Raw genomic sequence first — 15,550 nt, 5'->3', positions numbered from 1 at the left:
TATGAGCAAAGCTTATCTTCAGTCAGTTGTAAAGGGCAGAAAGTAACCTTGGAGAGAAATGTTAAGGGTGGATTCCAGTCAGGTCAAAGGTCAAATCGGTATGCAACACCCTTGGGTGTTTGAAGGTGCTATAATGGTTTATAATGGTGGGTATGAATGCCTGTGTGTATGGATAGAAAGAAATTGTACACGTCTGTTACATTTATTTGGAAAATATATTGGATTGGAAAATAACATTTTAGTTCTATAATTAAGGAACAATAAACGTTTCTAAAGATGTAGTAATATTTTCCCTATGGTCATTAAATACTGACATCCATAGTTTGAATGAAGGGTTTTATCCAATAAAACTGTAAGCCAATATCTTAGGATAGAGCTTAAAAATATATTGTTACTTCTGAATATGCTTCGATGTCAAATCTAGGCTTTTTGTATTGCTGAGGATAGAGTACCTGAACACAAAAGCACTTGCACTGGTTATTCAATTATGTTGGATTTATGGAAGATATCATAATTAAACAGTTCAATACAATTTGGTATGATAAAAAGACGTGTCACAAACTAAGTTACAGCTATTCAATCATAAGTCACATTAATAACCCATAATATATTAATTTCCTTTTTGTTTGCTTTATTACAGTGCAAAACAAAATATACATATATGTGTATAATATATGCATATATTATTTCATGTGTTTCAATACAGGAAAAAGAGGTACAGTAATAGGTAAAGGTCCCCATGGTGATAGAAAGCTCTCTTTTCCAAAGCACTGTGAATGACTAGGAAATAGCCCCACAGCTGTTGAAAGGGACTTGATCTACGGCGGTTGCAGTAAATATCTCTACTGAGTTTTTATGACAGAAATCATGCCTTGAGATACACAACAAATCCTTTATAATGTGTGTAAATCATATCTAGAGGTCATGTTATCTAGATGTCTGGGGGTGGCTTGTATTTCAAACCAGGATTCGCCCAGTTCCTATTGGGTGTGTGTGTGTACAGTAAAGATGCCAAATCTAAAAAGGTATTTTCTGGTATTCCTTAGCCATTAATGCATTGTTAAAGAGAGCACCTGCAACATTCTGGATTTGTACTACAGTGATTTTTGTTCCTCCTTTGGATAATACTAACAAAAAGCCAACCCACCTGCCAAAGGAAAAAGATGAATAAAAATCAAAAACTGATTTCAAATGTATTTTGTATCGAACTTGATTGACACAGGCACTCTTAATACTGATAGATTGACTGTTATCATGGGTCTACTGGTCATTTAAACTCTGAATCATCTTATTTCACAAGGTATTTTAGTAGGCATTTAGTCAACTCCAACACAGTGTCTTTTCCCCCCATGCATTCATAAAACAGTATCAAACAATATGAATCAATCCATTACAATGCACCTTGTTCTTCCTATTCACTTCCTGATAGACCATCTCTTAGTTTTTAACTTACAAATAACAATTATTCTATTGTTCCAAACCCAGGTAAGTACCGATTAATATAGCCCTACCTTGTATCAAAAGCTTATGAAGTTTAAAAACCAAACTACCCCATCCCTACAGTCTAAAAAGCATAGTATTTGCAGTCCTTTAAAAATATGTCATCAAAAAGGGAAAGTATTCAAGTACTGTTTCCGATAAAACATTTAGGAGGGAGAAGTGTGCTTGTCAAAACCAGATCACCAACACACACACACACGCACCTTTCCTCCATGGTAGGGCTGGGCTGGGCGTTTTTTTTTTTTCTAAATATGTTTTATGAATAGTGCATGACCCTAGAATGGCAACAAATGAATTCTTAGTGATTTTAATGGGCTTTCTCCATTCTAATGGTTATATACTCAACCAAACTAGGACAAAACTGACAGTGAAGTAGTCCAATTTGTAGAACCTTTCATTTAATATAGCACTGTATCAAAACACTGTTATAGACAGTATTGTAAAAATCCATATCGGTATGTGGCTCCATATCGGTATTCACAATATAAATCACCCAGCCCTCCTCCATGGATGTAGCATTGTTACGACAGCAAAGGGACAACCAACAGTTTGCTTGGACTAAATTCAAATTTGTTTTTCCAATACACTGATATAAATACATTGAAACAGTATATCCAGGTCCTCTTGCAGAATACCAAATGGTTTTCCATGTCATTGACTGGTACTGGCAGTGTGTCCACGTGTCGGAGCTGGAACATTTAGTCTGTCTGGGTTGAGGTCCATAGTCCGGAGACATTGTAATCCGAAAAATCCTAAAAGATTATATTGTAATTTAAGGTGCAGTTCAGTCATCCCACTACGGTCTTTGTTATGAAACGAGTCCATTACCCCGTTTAAATGTTATCTGGCACATTATCGCACATATTCCTATGGTTTTAATAAAAAACTAAATTAAACAAACAAATATGATTAGGGGACATGGAACGTTTTCATAGATGCAGTAACTGGGTAATGTCATTCTCGATGATTCTGTCCCCCTTAACAAGTATTGTCATTATGATACTAGCTGAGCGATGTAAGAAGTAAAACCTATTGACTTACACAAAGCCAATGCTTTGCCTATTAAAAACATTATGTTAAATTGTCTCTGAGGAAATAAGTGAATAAAATTAAAAACAAGTGTTAAAAGTAGTAAATATCCATTCATACAGCTATCATTTACTTTTCCATACAGAATTCCAGAACTGTTCGGTCTTCCTGAAACTTGAAGTCATTGACTCCAACCCCACGTTGTAGAACTGATTCTGATTGGATCCTGGGGGTTCCGCTACCCTTACCTTCCTGCTACATGTATTTTCTTCATTCTGAAGAACGCTGTAGATTCCCTCTACTTGACTGTCCTGTAAGTTCCAATGAGATTTGATGAAAGGCACTGTATAAAAACTTAACTCATTATAACCCACAACATCAATCTACACAAGCCCATCTGTGGTTGAGGGATGGTAGATCGTGTTTTGGAGGGTCAAGTCCTCAGTTTTCCCTATAGAGGGCAGTACTAGCGTGGTTCTGGAAGGTTGAAGAAGAGGGTTGGGCTGGGAGGTGAAGAGGCTTGTGGTTGATGTGGTGGACGGTTGGCTGGGGGGGTGTAAGGTTGGTGTGAAGACGCTTTAAGCCTGCGGTTCTCTGTCTGTCCTGTAGATGGCGGTAGAAGAGGGGTAGGGTGACTGACAGCACTGCTAGCTGGAGTCCCTCTGTTGCCTGAGCACTGTGTAGACGTCCTCCACTTTACTGAGCCCCTCAAAGAAGGGGATTAGATCCAGCAGCTCTGTGTCGGCCATGTCATCGAACCACGACGCCACAGGCACCTGCAGACACACACAGAAGGGAACGAGTCAGACATGCATGTAGTTACAATGAGCTAGATACAAAGGAGAGGCACCAGAGTCGGTCATACAGCTAGTTACAACGAGAGCCAGACTCTGGTTCCAATGAACTACAGTGAGCTAGTTAGAATGCAGAGCTATAGAGGCAGTTAATGGCACTTTCCTTCAAGTGGTACGAAGTCATGCTTCTACCTGGTATATATTATAAATGATTCATAAAAAGGTTTATAGACTTATATTATTTGTTTATAGATAGTAATAATACTTTAATTGTAAAGCGTTTTCACATAACTAAAGTTCAATAAAGCCAGCCAGCCAACATCTGCCATCTTTTTTTTTTAAAGTAATGGATGATGAAAGAGGAGGAGGAAGAAGAGGAGGAAGAGGAAGAGAGCTGTTCTTACAGCGTTGTCTGGGTGGAAGACGTAGGAGGCTGGGGAGTTGTCTATGATGATGACCTTGTTCAGGTCCCTGCCCAGACGACTCAGGTCCTTTACGTAGTTCCCCCGGTGGAACACACACGACTCACGGAACAGACGGCCGCGGAACGCACCCCACTTATCCAGCAGGTCTGACACTGGGTCAGCATACTGGAGGAACACACATAGGGTTGTCCGTATCAGATGAGGAAAACATGTTACATTTGTGATTTCCTGTGTTTTGCAGCTTTTGACCAGCCTTTAAAAGGTCCAATGCAGACGTTTTTATCTCAATATCAAATCATTTCTGGGTAACAATTAAGTACCTTACTATAATTGTTTTCAATTAAAAATGGTCAAAATGAAACAAATAGTAAAGGGCAATTTCTCAAGCAGGACTCTTTGGGAGTGGTCTGATTGGGGAGGGGAAAACTGAAAGCTAGCTGTTATTGGCAGTGAGGTTTGGAACTCTCTTATTGGTCCATTAACTAATGTACTGCTTGGCCATGTCACCAGGCAGGCCAAAACTCCATCCCACCAAAACAGACAAAAGTTTTAGGCAGTCTTTTCAAAACAGCTCTTACACTAAAAGGGCATCATTCATAATTTTCACAATATTATTCCAACCACACAGTGTGGAAATATATATAAAACACAGTAAAATCACGTTGACGGCACTGGGCCTTTTAAAACAAACGTATTTTGATTTGATTGAGTAATTTGCTGGTTTGACATGGTGTTGTCCTCACCTTAGCCAGGCTAGCTGTGAACAGAATACATTCAAACAGCTCTCCCATCCTCTTAAGGAACTCATCCACGTGAGGTCGCTTCAACACATATACCTGGATGGATACAATGTTTGGTAAGTTTCAAGTCTAAACAAATAACCAAATACATTTTGCTTTCCCCTCTTGTTCATTCCAAAAGATAAACATCCCCCCACTCAGATGCATTGAGCAGTCTTTCACTTCTTCTTCTTCTGCTGCTGAGGGTCATAGTCCTGAACCAAGTCATGCAGAATAGGCTTTACCTTTCTGAACAAACCTATCCTGGATTACTTGAATCAGGCCCAGGCCCAAGATACACTGTTGGCTCCAACTTCAGAACCATGTAGGAGGTGACAGTCTCTCACCATGACTTCAACGTTCCCTTTGTGGTAGAAAACCCAAGGCCTCAGATGCCATGGTAACCTGGGGAAAGTGGCTACTGGCTGGGTAGTGGGTAACATACAGATATACAGTATTGTAGAGAGCCATAAAATACCTTGACAATACCAACGGATTTAACATGGAAAGGTAGAGGCCGATGGCATTTGTCTGTGAAAATGTATTTCAATCAATTTCATGGTCTGTGATAGTTCAGCTCATCTCCATGCGTAGTGATAGGCTCACCTGATGAACAGTTCCATCAATCTCTACCGGAATGATAAAATCTGCGTTGTTCACCGGCTGTGGGAATAATAAAGATACATTATTTTGAACCAAACCACTTTAAAGACTCATGAAACACGTTGAGAGCAACCGTGTGTATTTAGAATATTTAGAATAAAGAACCAGCTAGTCTCGAGTGTGAAAGTGGCAACAATGACAGATGTCATGAAAAATGACAAATGTATGCACTCACTAACTGTAAGTTGCTCTGGATAAGAGCGTCTGCTAAGTGACTCAAATGTAAGATGTAATGTCATTGTGACTGCCAACAATAATACTGTGGAGAAACGAATCTCTTTCCTCACTCTCAGAGTGTTTCTCATTACAATTGGACATTACTGCCTGATGATGTCATGCTTTCACAAGAGGGGAAAAATCTCCTTCCATAACAAGAAAACATGAGATGCAAAAAGGCACACAAAAACATTTGTGTCCATAGCATTTGCGAGGATAGGAACATTTTTAAGAAAAGCGAAATGCAAAATGTTACGTTACAGCAATGGTATCAAAGTTCACCAATAGCTTTAGAGCTCATGGATGATGGGAAAATGCATCTATGTGACTATATAATACTACTACTGTAAACGGTGCGGCGGTATATTCCTGGTCTTACCTTGAATGAGCTGTGGACCAGTGTTTCATCCAGGTCTATGACAACACAGATCTTCCCTGCGTCTTTTGACTTGGCCTGAGGCAGCAGCGGTCTGACTTGGACCTGAACCCCACACACATAATTAACATACACAAACTAACATTTGTCATGATACATGTAAAATACAAACTACACTGTGACATAGACCTAAAAAAACACCAACATCAAGTCGAGTCCTAGTTTGTAACATTTACCATGACGTCATAAATACACAAACAGCATTTACCTGGACCTACACAAACACAGCACGTACAAACTAGACCACAGCATTTACCTGGACCTACACAAACACTGCACGTACAAACTAGACCACAGCATTTACCTGGACCTACACAAACACTGCACGTACAAACTAGACCACAGCATTTACCTGGACCTACACAAACACTGCAAGTACAAACTAGACCACAGCATTTACCTGGACCTACACAAACACTGCACGCACAAACTAGACCACAGCATTTACCTGGACCTACACAAACACTGCACGTACAAACTAGACCACAGCATTTACCTGGACCTACACAAACACTGCACGTACAAACTAGACCACAGCATTTACCTGGACCTACACAAACACTGCACGTACAAACTAGACCACAGCATTTACCTGGACCTACACAAACACTGCACGTACAAACTAGACCACAGCATTTACCTGGACCTACACAAACACTGCACATACAAACTAGACCACAGCATTAACCTGGACCTACACAAACACTGCACGTACAAACTAGACCACAGCATTTACCTGGACCTACACAAACACTGCACATACAAACTAGACCACAGCATTAACCTGGAACTATGCAAACCATAAACATACAGTATAAACCATCCCTGGACCATTAAAGAGAGGAGTGGTACGTACCTTGGAGACAGTCCCGTTCTCCTCCACCAGCAGCGGGGCGTTGTTGTTGACCGGCGGGGTCTCTGCCTCATCATGACACAGGCAGCAGAAGAGGCTGTGGAACAGGCCTCGACTCCTGGGCTTCTTAGACGACGAGGGTGGGGGACCTGGAAGAAGGAAGAAAAAAGGGGCCACCCAGCCGTCAGTCACACAGTCTTCCAGCATCCATTTACTCTCATTTCTCCCTGGTTCATGCACCGAGTTAACTTGAGACACGTGCGTGCTGTAGTTTGAACTCTTGCGTAACTTGTGGGGTTATGTCGATTGAATGTATGTATGCCTGGAAATTCCTGTAGCCCGAGTTGGGATTTGTCCAAATGCGAACAACCTATTTATGTAGATATACTGTATGCCCAAAGAATAAGTCGCTCTGGATAAGAGCGTCTGCTAAATGACTAAAATGTAATGTAAATGAATAATGTAGGTGAAGTAATGGTTGTTTTTCAAGTTCATTCCTGCATAATTTATTTCATGTATAGCATCTTTAGTCTTTGACCTCATTTCTGTCATTTCGCTTCAACCTGATGCCCTTTCCCCAATGGTTTGAAATAAAAACTATTAACAGATCAAATAGACTTTGCTTAGTTATTAGTTATGAGAGGAATGTCCTTGAGGCGAGATACATTATTGTGCAGCTTTAATATTTCAATGAGGAATATGCAAACATAGCTAAGAAAGTAATGAGGGACATGTCACTTTAAAAATCAGTGACAGTTTGAGTAGCCACTTAAATCAATGTATTATAATGTTGAATCTCTTTTCCTAAGCATTGTCTGACTATGACTGCCAGTCTTGGATTAAAACATTTTCTTAAGACTAAACTGACTTTACTTTTTTGTTTAATATAACAAAGCTCTAGCTTTTCACTACTCGCTCTCTGCAAACTTCTGCCCAATCAGAAAAGGGACAAATGTTTTCCTTAAACTTTCCTCCCTTTTATTCCCTGTCTTTCTCTCACTCGCAACGTGACCGTGTTACAAACTCTTTCGCTCTCCCCCCTTTCTCTGGCCCGTTCCAGACCTGTGACCCTCCTCTGCCCACTGCCACGTCCAGGCCAAACCAAAACAGGAAGGGGAAATGCGGGGGAATATCAGAGGGGGAAACATTGAGTCAGCCCACCACCACCACCACCAACGCGGCAGGATCAGATGACACACAACAAGACAGGTACAGAGAGCAGAGACAGGCCTGGGAATAGGGCCTCATCATGGATACGTCTAATCCATTACCTCTATCCTTTAAAGCTACAATACGTAACGTTTTGGGCGACCACATTCACATAGAAATGTGTGTTATAAATCTGTCATTCTCATTGAAAGCAAGTCTAAGAAGAGGTAGATCTGTTCTATGTGTGCTATTTCTATGCTTCCCGTTCTTAAGTTGTGTTTTTGCATCTTAATTTCGGTTTTATACACCAGCATCAAACAGCTGAAAATACAATGTTTTTGGTTATGGAAAATATATTTCACAGCGGTTTAGATGGTACAATGATTCCCTACACTATACGTGCTTGTTGTGTCACATAAACTGAAATTAGGCAAACTGTTAGAATTTTGGCAACCAGGAAACGGTGGAGCAATTTCTGCGTAGTGTATCTTCAAGAGAGGGGCCCAATTCCAAACCAGTCCCTCAGTATGAACATAAGATTCAACAACAGACATAAACTGAACAAGTTCCACAGACATGTGACTAACAGAAATTGAATAATGTGTCCCTGAACAAAGGGGGGGGGGGGGGGGGGGGGGGGGGTCAAAATCAAAAGTAACCTGCTGCATTAAGTACTGCAGTGCATCTCCTCCTCATGGACTGCACCAGATTTGCCAGTTCTTGCTGTGAGAGGTTAACCCACTCTTCCACCAAGGCACCTGCAAGTTTCCGGACATTTCTGGGGGGGAATGGCCCTAGCCCTCACCCTCCAATCCAACAGGTCCCAGACGTGCTCAATGGGATTGAGATCCGGGCTCTTCGCTGGCCATGGCAGAACACTGACATTCCTGTCTTGCAGGAAATCACGCACAGAACGAGCAGTATGGCATTGTCATGCTGGAGGGTCATGTCAGGATGAGCCTGCAGGAAGGGTACCACATGAGTGAGGAGGATGTCTTCCCTGTAACGCACAGCATTGAGATTGCCTGCAATGACAACAAGCTCAGTCCGATGATGCTGTTACACAACGCCCTAGACCATGACGGACCCTCCACCTCCAAAATCGATCCCGCTCCAGGGTACAGGACTTGGTGTAACGCTCATTCCTTCGACGATAAACGCAAATCCGACCATCACCCCTGGTGAGACAAAACCGTGACTCGTCAGTGAAGAGCACTTTTTGCCAGTCCTGTCTGATCCAGCGACGGTGGGTTTGTGCCCATAGGTGACGTTGTTGCCGGTGATGTCTGGTGAGGACCTGTCTTACAACAGGCCTACAAGCCCTCAGTCCAGCCTCTCTCAGCCTATTGCGGACAGTCTGAGCACTGATGGAGGGATTGTGCGTTCCTGGTGTAAGTCGGGCAGTTGTTGTTGCCATCCTGTACCTGTCCCGCAGGTGTGATGTTCAGATGTACCGATCCTGTGCAGGTGTTGTTACACGTGGTCTGCCACTGCAAGATGATCAGCTGTCCGTCCTGTCTCCCTGTAGCGCTGTCTTAGGCGTCTCACAGTACGGACATTGCAATTTATTGCCCTGGCCACATCTGCAGTCCTCATGACTCCTTGCAGCATGCCTAAGGCACATTCACGCAGATAAGCAGGGACCCTGGGCATCTTTCTTTTGGTGTTTTTCAGAGTCAGTAGAAAGGCCTCTTTAGTGTCCTACGTTTTCATAACTGTGACCTTAATTGCCTACCGTTTGTAAGCTGTTAGTGTCTTAACAACTGTTCCACAGGTGCATGTTCATTAATTGTTTATGGTTCATTGAACAAGCATGGGAAACAGTGCTTAAACCCTTTACAATGAAGATCTGTGAAGTTTTTTGGATTTTTATGAATGATCTTTGAAAGACAGGGTCCTGAAAAAGGTACGTTTCTTTTTTTGCTGAGTTTAGATCCATTTAAAAGTGTGTCTCTGAATATAGGGGAAACACTGCAACATAAACCCTTCTCTGAGAATGGCTGTATAGTAATGTGTTATCAAAACATCAAGCAAATAGAGGAGATCATACCAGGAAGTAAAACTACAGTCTACCTGGTACGATTACATCACACACTAATTACGGTCACTCATGTCCAGTTGCTACTTGGTGCCACCTCACACCTTGCCCTCAAACTTGCTTGACATCATCTCCAGACTTCTCTGAGGTCTACCACTGAGACACAGCCACCACTCCGACAACGTTGTAACCAAGTGGTGGAGAACAAACTAACATGGCATTTCTCATATAGCCTATGGCGGTAGTTTAACTGCGCCATCCAGAGAGTTTTATGTTGCCAATGAGGAAGTACAAGGTGCGTGGGCAGGCCTTAATCTCTGTTTTGAATGGGTCATTATAATGTGGATACTAGGGTAGGCTATTGAAGCGGCACAGTCCTCTTGATTGCATAACAGCAGAAAGCTTTTCAAGAACGCACCACCCCTAAAACATGTTAGCCAGTCTTCTAGAACAAGGGTTAATGTAATACACAGCTGCGTTTTAAATGTTAAAACTCTCAACAAGTTATTTCAGAAGAGTTCCATTTTTTATGAAAAAGACTATGACAGACAGCAACTGCAGCCTCGTCAATTAATTGTAGGTTACGTGATTTGATTGAGTGGGCTAGTTCGTCCTCACTGCAGTAACCTTGCCTGTCAAAAAGTTGCGTCGCTTATCACAACACTGTTGCCATTTGATGCTTAGTTGTTGCAATTCATTGTGGTCACACGATGGTAGCAGGCGATTGCAGATTTGATACAGTTTCGTTTCGGTTCCTAAACACTGTCCTCGTCTTTGCAAACAACACCCAATGGAGGACGAACTAGGCTAGCTAACTGTGAAAAGTTTTGAGTGTGGTGCAAAACAACTGTGACGTGCATCTTGAGAACTTTCTCCAAAACTTACCCTTCTCTCTAATCGACTCTTCATCGCGACTAACTTGCGTGATTATTGAGGACTGGGGGTCCATTACACCAGACTTTATCCACAACAGAAACTAAACCGTTTGTGCCGTTTTAGATTGTTCGCTGACTAGGAACATTAAATTATAAATGTGCACAAAGTTACATAACCGCAAACACTATTTAAATACATTACGCATCCAAACGATTACATTTCTTGGCTATTCAATGAAGTACCAGATCGGTATAAAAGCTACAAATAAAAGTTATATACATTTAAAAGACAGTTGGTAACTTTGTTTCAACATGGAGTTCAACTCCGCTCTCAATTTCAAGATACAAACATGGAACTCGGCGGTTTCAAGGCTTCCCATTCCTTTTAAAGTGGCACACAACTGTATGATTGTGCACCGAGCGTGGTAGTCCACTTTTGCAAGAGCACTCGACAGACTACGACGGTCCCTTGAACCACAAGTTACAGGCCTATTGTAATTCTGAGTTCATAACATCTTGTAATTTCGTAAATACCAGGATATGACTGGGAGAATCCAATTTAACGCCCCTCCAACTGGTAATACTAGTGGGAAACTCGTCTATCATCCCTGTGCTCCGAGTTTCCCACTTGCACCCCTCTCTGACGTAGTTTGTGAACAAAAAAGACAGCAAGCATGGCGGCATTTTCAGTAGTTGTTACTTATGGTAAGAACAAAATACAAATTGTTGATACAAAATTGATTCTGTTCATCTTTTTTTATTTAGAAAGTGAAAGCAGCTCTGGCAGACTTTTTATGGGCAAAAAATACCAAAACAATCACAAGCCATAATTAATGACCTCAATATTTTGGCGGTATTTCCCAGTTCGAAACTTGAACGCACGCAACTAGTATTTACGACTTCACAACTGGTAATTACCACCTTCCCACTTGTGTATGAACGCATCATAAGTAACAAGGAAACAAAGATCAATTTTCAAAATGGAACTTGAAACATTTTAATGACAGAGAACAAGCTGTCCACAAGCTGTTAATAGTTTTAAAACACTACGCCGCATTCTACTTCTACCTCGGCAATAATCCTCCTCGCTGACTTCCATCTTCGTCATAGCCTACACTTTTGATTACGTTTGTAGCTTGATTGACAGAAAGTATTTAATATTTCATGCAAATAAATGTGATTTATATTCTCCTCTCTCGCACACTTGAAATTATATTCGCCCCTTGCGAATGTTTACAATTTAGAGTAGTAGAGTACTACTGTACTCTTCTGTACAACTTTTTATATTCGCAAAGGAACGCCCAGTTAGGGAACCCTTGAAACTGACTGACGAGGGGAAAAGGATAGGGAATGTCGTTCAAGTGCATGCACTGTCGAAACAACCGCTTTAGTTCAATTTAAAGGGAAGAATAATGAGAATGTGTGTTTTGCAATTGTATCAATAGTTTATTACAGACTATTTCATAAAAACATTTTAAACCATTTCCACATTATAAACACTGCAAATGAAAACATTTACAAATCTTCAACCATCCAAATTCATACAAAACAAAAGTAATACACAAGAGTTTCTGTATACCAAAAAGGACTTTCTGTATATTGTCTTCATGGCACCTATGTCCATTTTGTACAGTAAGCCTACTGGTGGACAAAAGTGCCCCAAAATCATATGATATGAATAGTTCAATAAATTAACAGAATACACATTGCGCATAATCTGTGAGTAAGCCATGAGGACAAACCATTTACATGATAAAGTTTGTCAATTGACCCATTATAGGCAGAATTGAGTCACTAACTGACTGGTGGACAAGCTGAGAGCAACCTGATCAATCAACAGTAGATGGCTAGTCCAGCCATTGGTGCAGTGATGACATTGATGAGGTGTGACAAATCCAATAGAGGACTATATAATCTACATAATCAAAGTCTGCCCGTTTTCAACAATGAAGTCGCACTATTGTTTAGCTTCAGCATCAACCACAGGACATCTGGTTGCGCCACTGACTACTAAGATACTCTACTATATCCACAGGTTCATTATCTGTATCTATGAACAGTATAATTACAATGGTGAGCAATATTTTTGCACTGTTTTCATTGTATTTAGAAAATCACCCAAAAGAAGAAGGAAAAAAAGCACACATGCAAATAAATTAACATGAAAAAGGTAAACAGGTCACATACAATTTCATGAACAAAAACTTTTTTCTTTTTGGTTTTGCATTTTTGAAATGTGTAAATAAATGCAACATAAATTAGCAGCATAAATGATGGTACATTCACATAATCACCACCAAATATAAGGACGCAGAAATAAGGCTGTGCTCTAAAATCAAACTGACAAAAATGTGTGTTCCAGGTTAATTTTATTGACTGAATTTTCCAAACCAAATGTCCTGTTTTATATATTTAAAAGTTTTACCCACATTGCGATAGCAAGCTCAGAGAAGTACTAGCAGACAGTAGACTTGAAACAGAAACAAATCGTGCCAGGTCAAAAAACAAACGATAACTCAATATTTTGAAACCGTGCTGTCCAACAATCCAACAACTGGATTCATATCTCAGTTGATGAACTGTCCAAGTGGTTCACCATCCCTTGAGATTCATTCTGTTAGGTCTCAGTAGAATGAGACTCCATGCAGTCTGTGGGCTGGTGCAATGCTCTTGGCTCTAGTCTCCACTCCCATACCTTACCCAGGCATGGCCTCACTCTGTGGGGGATGAGGACTCAGAGTCCTCCCTCTATCATGGAGCCCACTGTTGGGCACCACACATCCCCCTTACCTCTAGTTAACACTGACATAAGTCATAGGCCTTCACTTAGGTAGGTTTGGTGTGGTGGATGTGTTTGGAGAAGCTGAGCTGGAGTAGGAGCGCAGGAGGACCCTGTGTTTGGTGGCGACCTCGGTGCGACGTCGATGGTGCTCCCCCAGGAACTCCTTCAGCTTGGTGGTGGTGAAGGTGAGTGTCTGTCTCCTCAGCTTCATCAGGTACGAGTCCTGCAGCCATGCGTGGGTGAAACAGTCCTTGGTGCTTGGACGGGCCCTGCATGGCAATAAAACACATTGTCCAATCAGTGATCAGAACACAGGAGTCCAGGGCCCGTATTCATAAATCGTCTCAAAGTAGGAGTACCGATCTAGGATCATGACCCCACTTTCCATGTAATCTTATTCATTATGATCTAAAAGGCGAAACTGATCCTCGCTCCTACTCTGAGACACTTTATTAACTGGGGCTGGTTTGTCAAACAAGATAATTACATTTTAGTCATTTAGCAGACGCTCTTATCCAGAGCGACTTACAGTTAGTGAGTGCATACATTATTTTTTTTAGTTTTCATACTGCCCCCCGTGGGAATCGAACCCACAACCCTGGCGTTGCAAACGCCATGCTCTACCAACTGAGCTACATCCCTGCCAGCCATTCCCTCCCCTACCCTGGACGACGCTTGGCAAATTGTGCGCCGCCCCATGGGTCTCCCGGTCACGGCCGGCTACGACAGAGCCTGGATTCGAACCAGGATCTCTAGTGGCACAGCTAGCACTGCGATGCAGTGCCTTAGACCACTGCGCCACTCGGGATGTAGCTACTCTTTGAAGCACTCACCAGGCATAGCTACTCAGCATCTTCTTGAGGAACATCGAGGCACTTTGGGACACGTTGGGGTAGAGCTTGGTCGGGTCAAACTTGGCCATCTGGATTTTGGTCTCAGTCTGGTGTGGGTCTTTGTCCTGAAAGGGAAGCCTACCACTAAGCCTGAACAAAAAATGGCATAGACAATGAGAGTTCAGAAGAAGAAAAAATCACACAACTTCTAAGACTGATGACAATAGTAACTATGAAATGAGTAAGTTGTATCTTTACATGACGTAGGTTAGAACCCCGAGGCTCCAGATGTCAGCTGGAGGGCCGACCACATCACCTTTCACCATCTCCGGAGCTTTTCAGCAAAGAAAGACCAGAGAGAGAGAGAGTTCAGAGGAAAGTAGTGATCAAGGTGAGTATAACAGCTTATTACCCAAGAAGTACTTGGCGGATACCAATTCCAAATACCAGTGGTAAATTCAATAAAGTGTTACCAACTCACACATATACTCCAGTGTGCCCAGGCTGCTGTTGTATTGTTTGAGGGAGAGAGGGTTGAAGTTCTGAGCGCTGCCAAAGTCTACGATCTTGACGACGTTGAGGTTGGTGACCATGACGTTGTCAGGCTTGATGTCCAGATGGAGGATGCGTCTGTTGTGGAGGTACTCCAACCCCTGAAGTATCTGGACCAGGTAGCACACCACGTCATCCTCCGAGTAACGGAATCTTAGCAGGAAAAACATACAACAGAAATGTTTAAAATAGATTTATTCCACAGATATATTGTAGAGCACAGCTGAGCGCAGTGTGCAACTCTGTGTGTGTATGTGTGTGTACGTGTGTGTGTGTGTGTGTGTGTGTGAGCGTCATGCTCCACACACCTGTCTATAAGGCTGTGCAGCAGCTCCTTGCCAGTGCAGTACTCAGCCACCAGTACCAGGTAACGTGGGGTGACGTAGGCCTCATGGAGGGTCATGACCTTGTCATTGTGGAGAGACTTGAGGATCTCATACTCCTGCAGGATGGACTTCTTAGTCTCCTGGTCGTACGGAACGATCTTAGCCATGAAGATGTATCCTGTGGCGTTCTCCCGACACTCCCGGACCACACCGAACCGCCCTCTGTCCAGAGAGAGATAATACGGTAGTTTAGTTACCAAATAATGTGTGGTTAAACATGAAGCCAGTTTCCCTGACCTA

General features: G+C 42.0%; 2 protein-coding genes across 2 annotated transcripts in view; both read right to left on the bottom strand.

The window, feature by feature from the left end:
• Positions 1 to 614: 614 nt before the first annotated feature.
• Positions 615 to 11,100, bottom strand: LOC311109905 (carboxy-terminal domain RNA polymerase II polypeptide A small phosphatase 1-like). The gene is made up of 7 exons (XM_084152920.1): positions 10,768 to 11,100; positions 6,699 to 6,844; positions 5,786 to 5,887; positions 5,134 to 5,190; positions 4,492 to 4,584; positions 3,728 to 3,913; positions 615 to 3,305 (listed from the first exon to the last, which is right to left on the bottom strand). Exons 1-7 carry the CDS (start codon positions 10,829 to 10,831, stop codon positions 3,177 to 3,179), a joined length of 777 nt encoding a protein of 258 aa, XP_084009046.1. The 5' UTR covers positions 10,832 to 11,100; the 3' UTR covers positions 615 to 3,176.
• A 2,479-nt stretch (positions 11,101 to 13,579) lies between these two features.
• Positions 13,580 to 15,550, bottom strand: part of LOC311109546 (striated muscle preferentially expressed protein kinase-like) — a gene marked incomplete at both ends in the record, with an annotated part of 49,151 nt that continues 47,180 nt past the window's right edge. Inside the window, 5 exons of the mRNA XM_084152469.1 lie at positions 13,580 to 13,808; positions 14,373 to 14,522; positions 14,631 to 14,706; positions 14,854 to 15,077; positions 15,233 to 15,472. Coding sequence (XP_084008595.1) covers positions 13,580 to 13,808; positions 14,373 to 14,522; positions 14,631 to 14,706; positions 14,854 to 15,077; positions 15,233 to 15,472 — 919 coding nt within the window. The remainder of the gene's footprint in view (positions 13,809 to 14,372; positions 14,523 to 14,630; positions 14,707 to 14,853; positions 15,078 to 15,232; positions 15,473 to 15,550) is intronic.

Source organism: Coregonus lavaretus (assembly GCF_964263955.1).
Source record: "Coregonus lavaretus genome assembly, chromosome: 35".
Taxonomy (NCBI): Eukaryota; Metazoa; Chordata; class Actinopteri; order Salmoniformes; family Salmonidae; genus Coregonus; species Coregonus lavaretus.
This window is presented reverse-complemented; position numbering and strand designations above follow the sequence as displayed.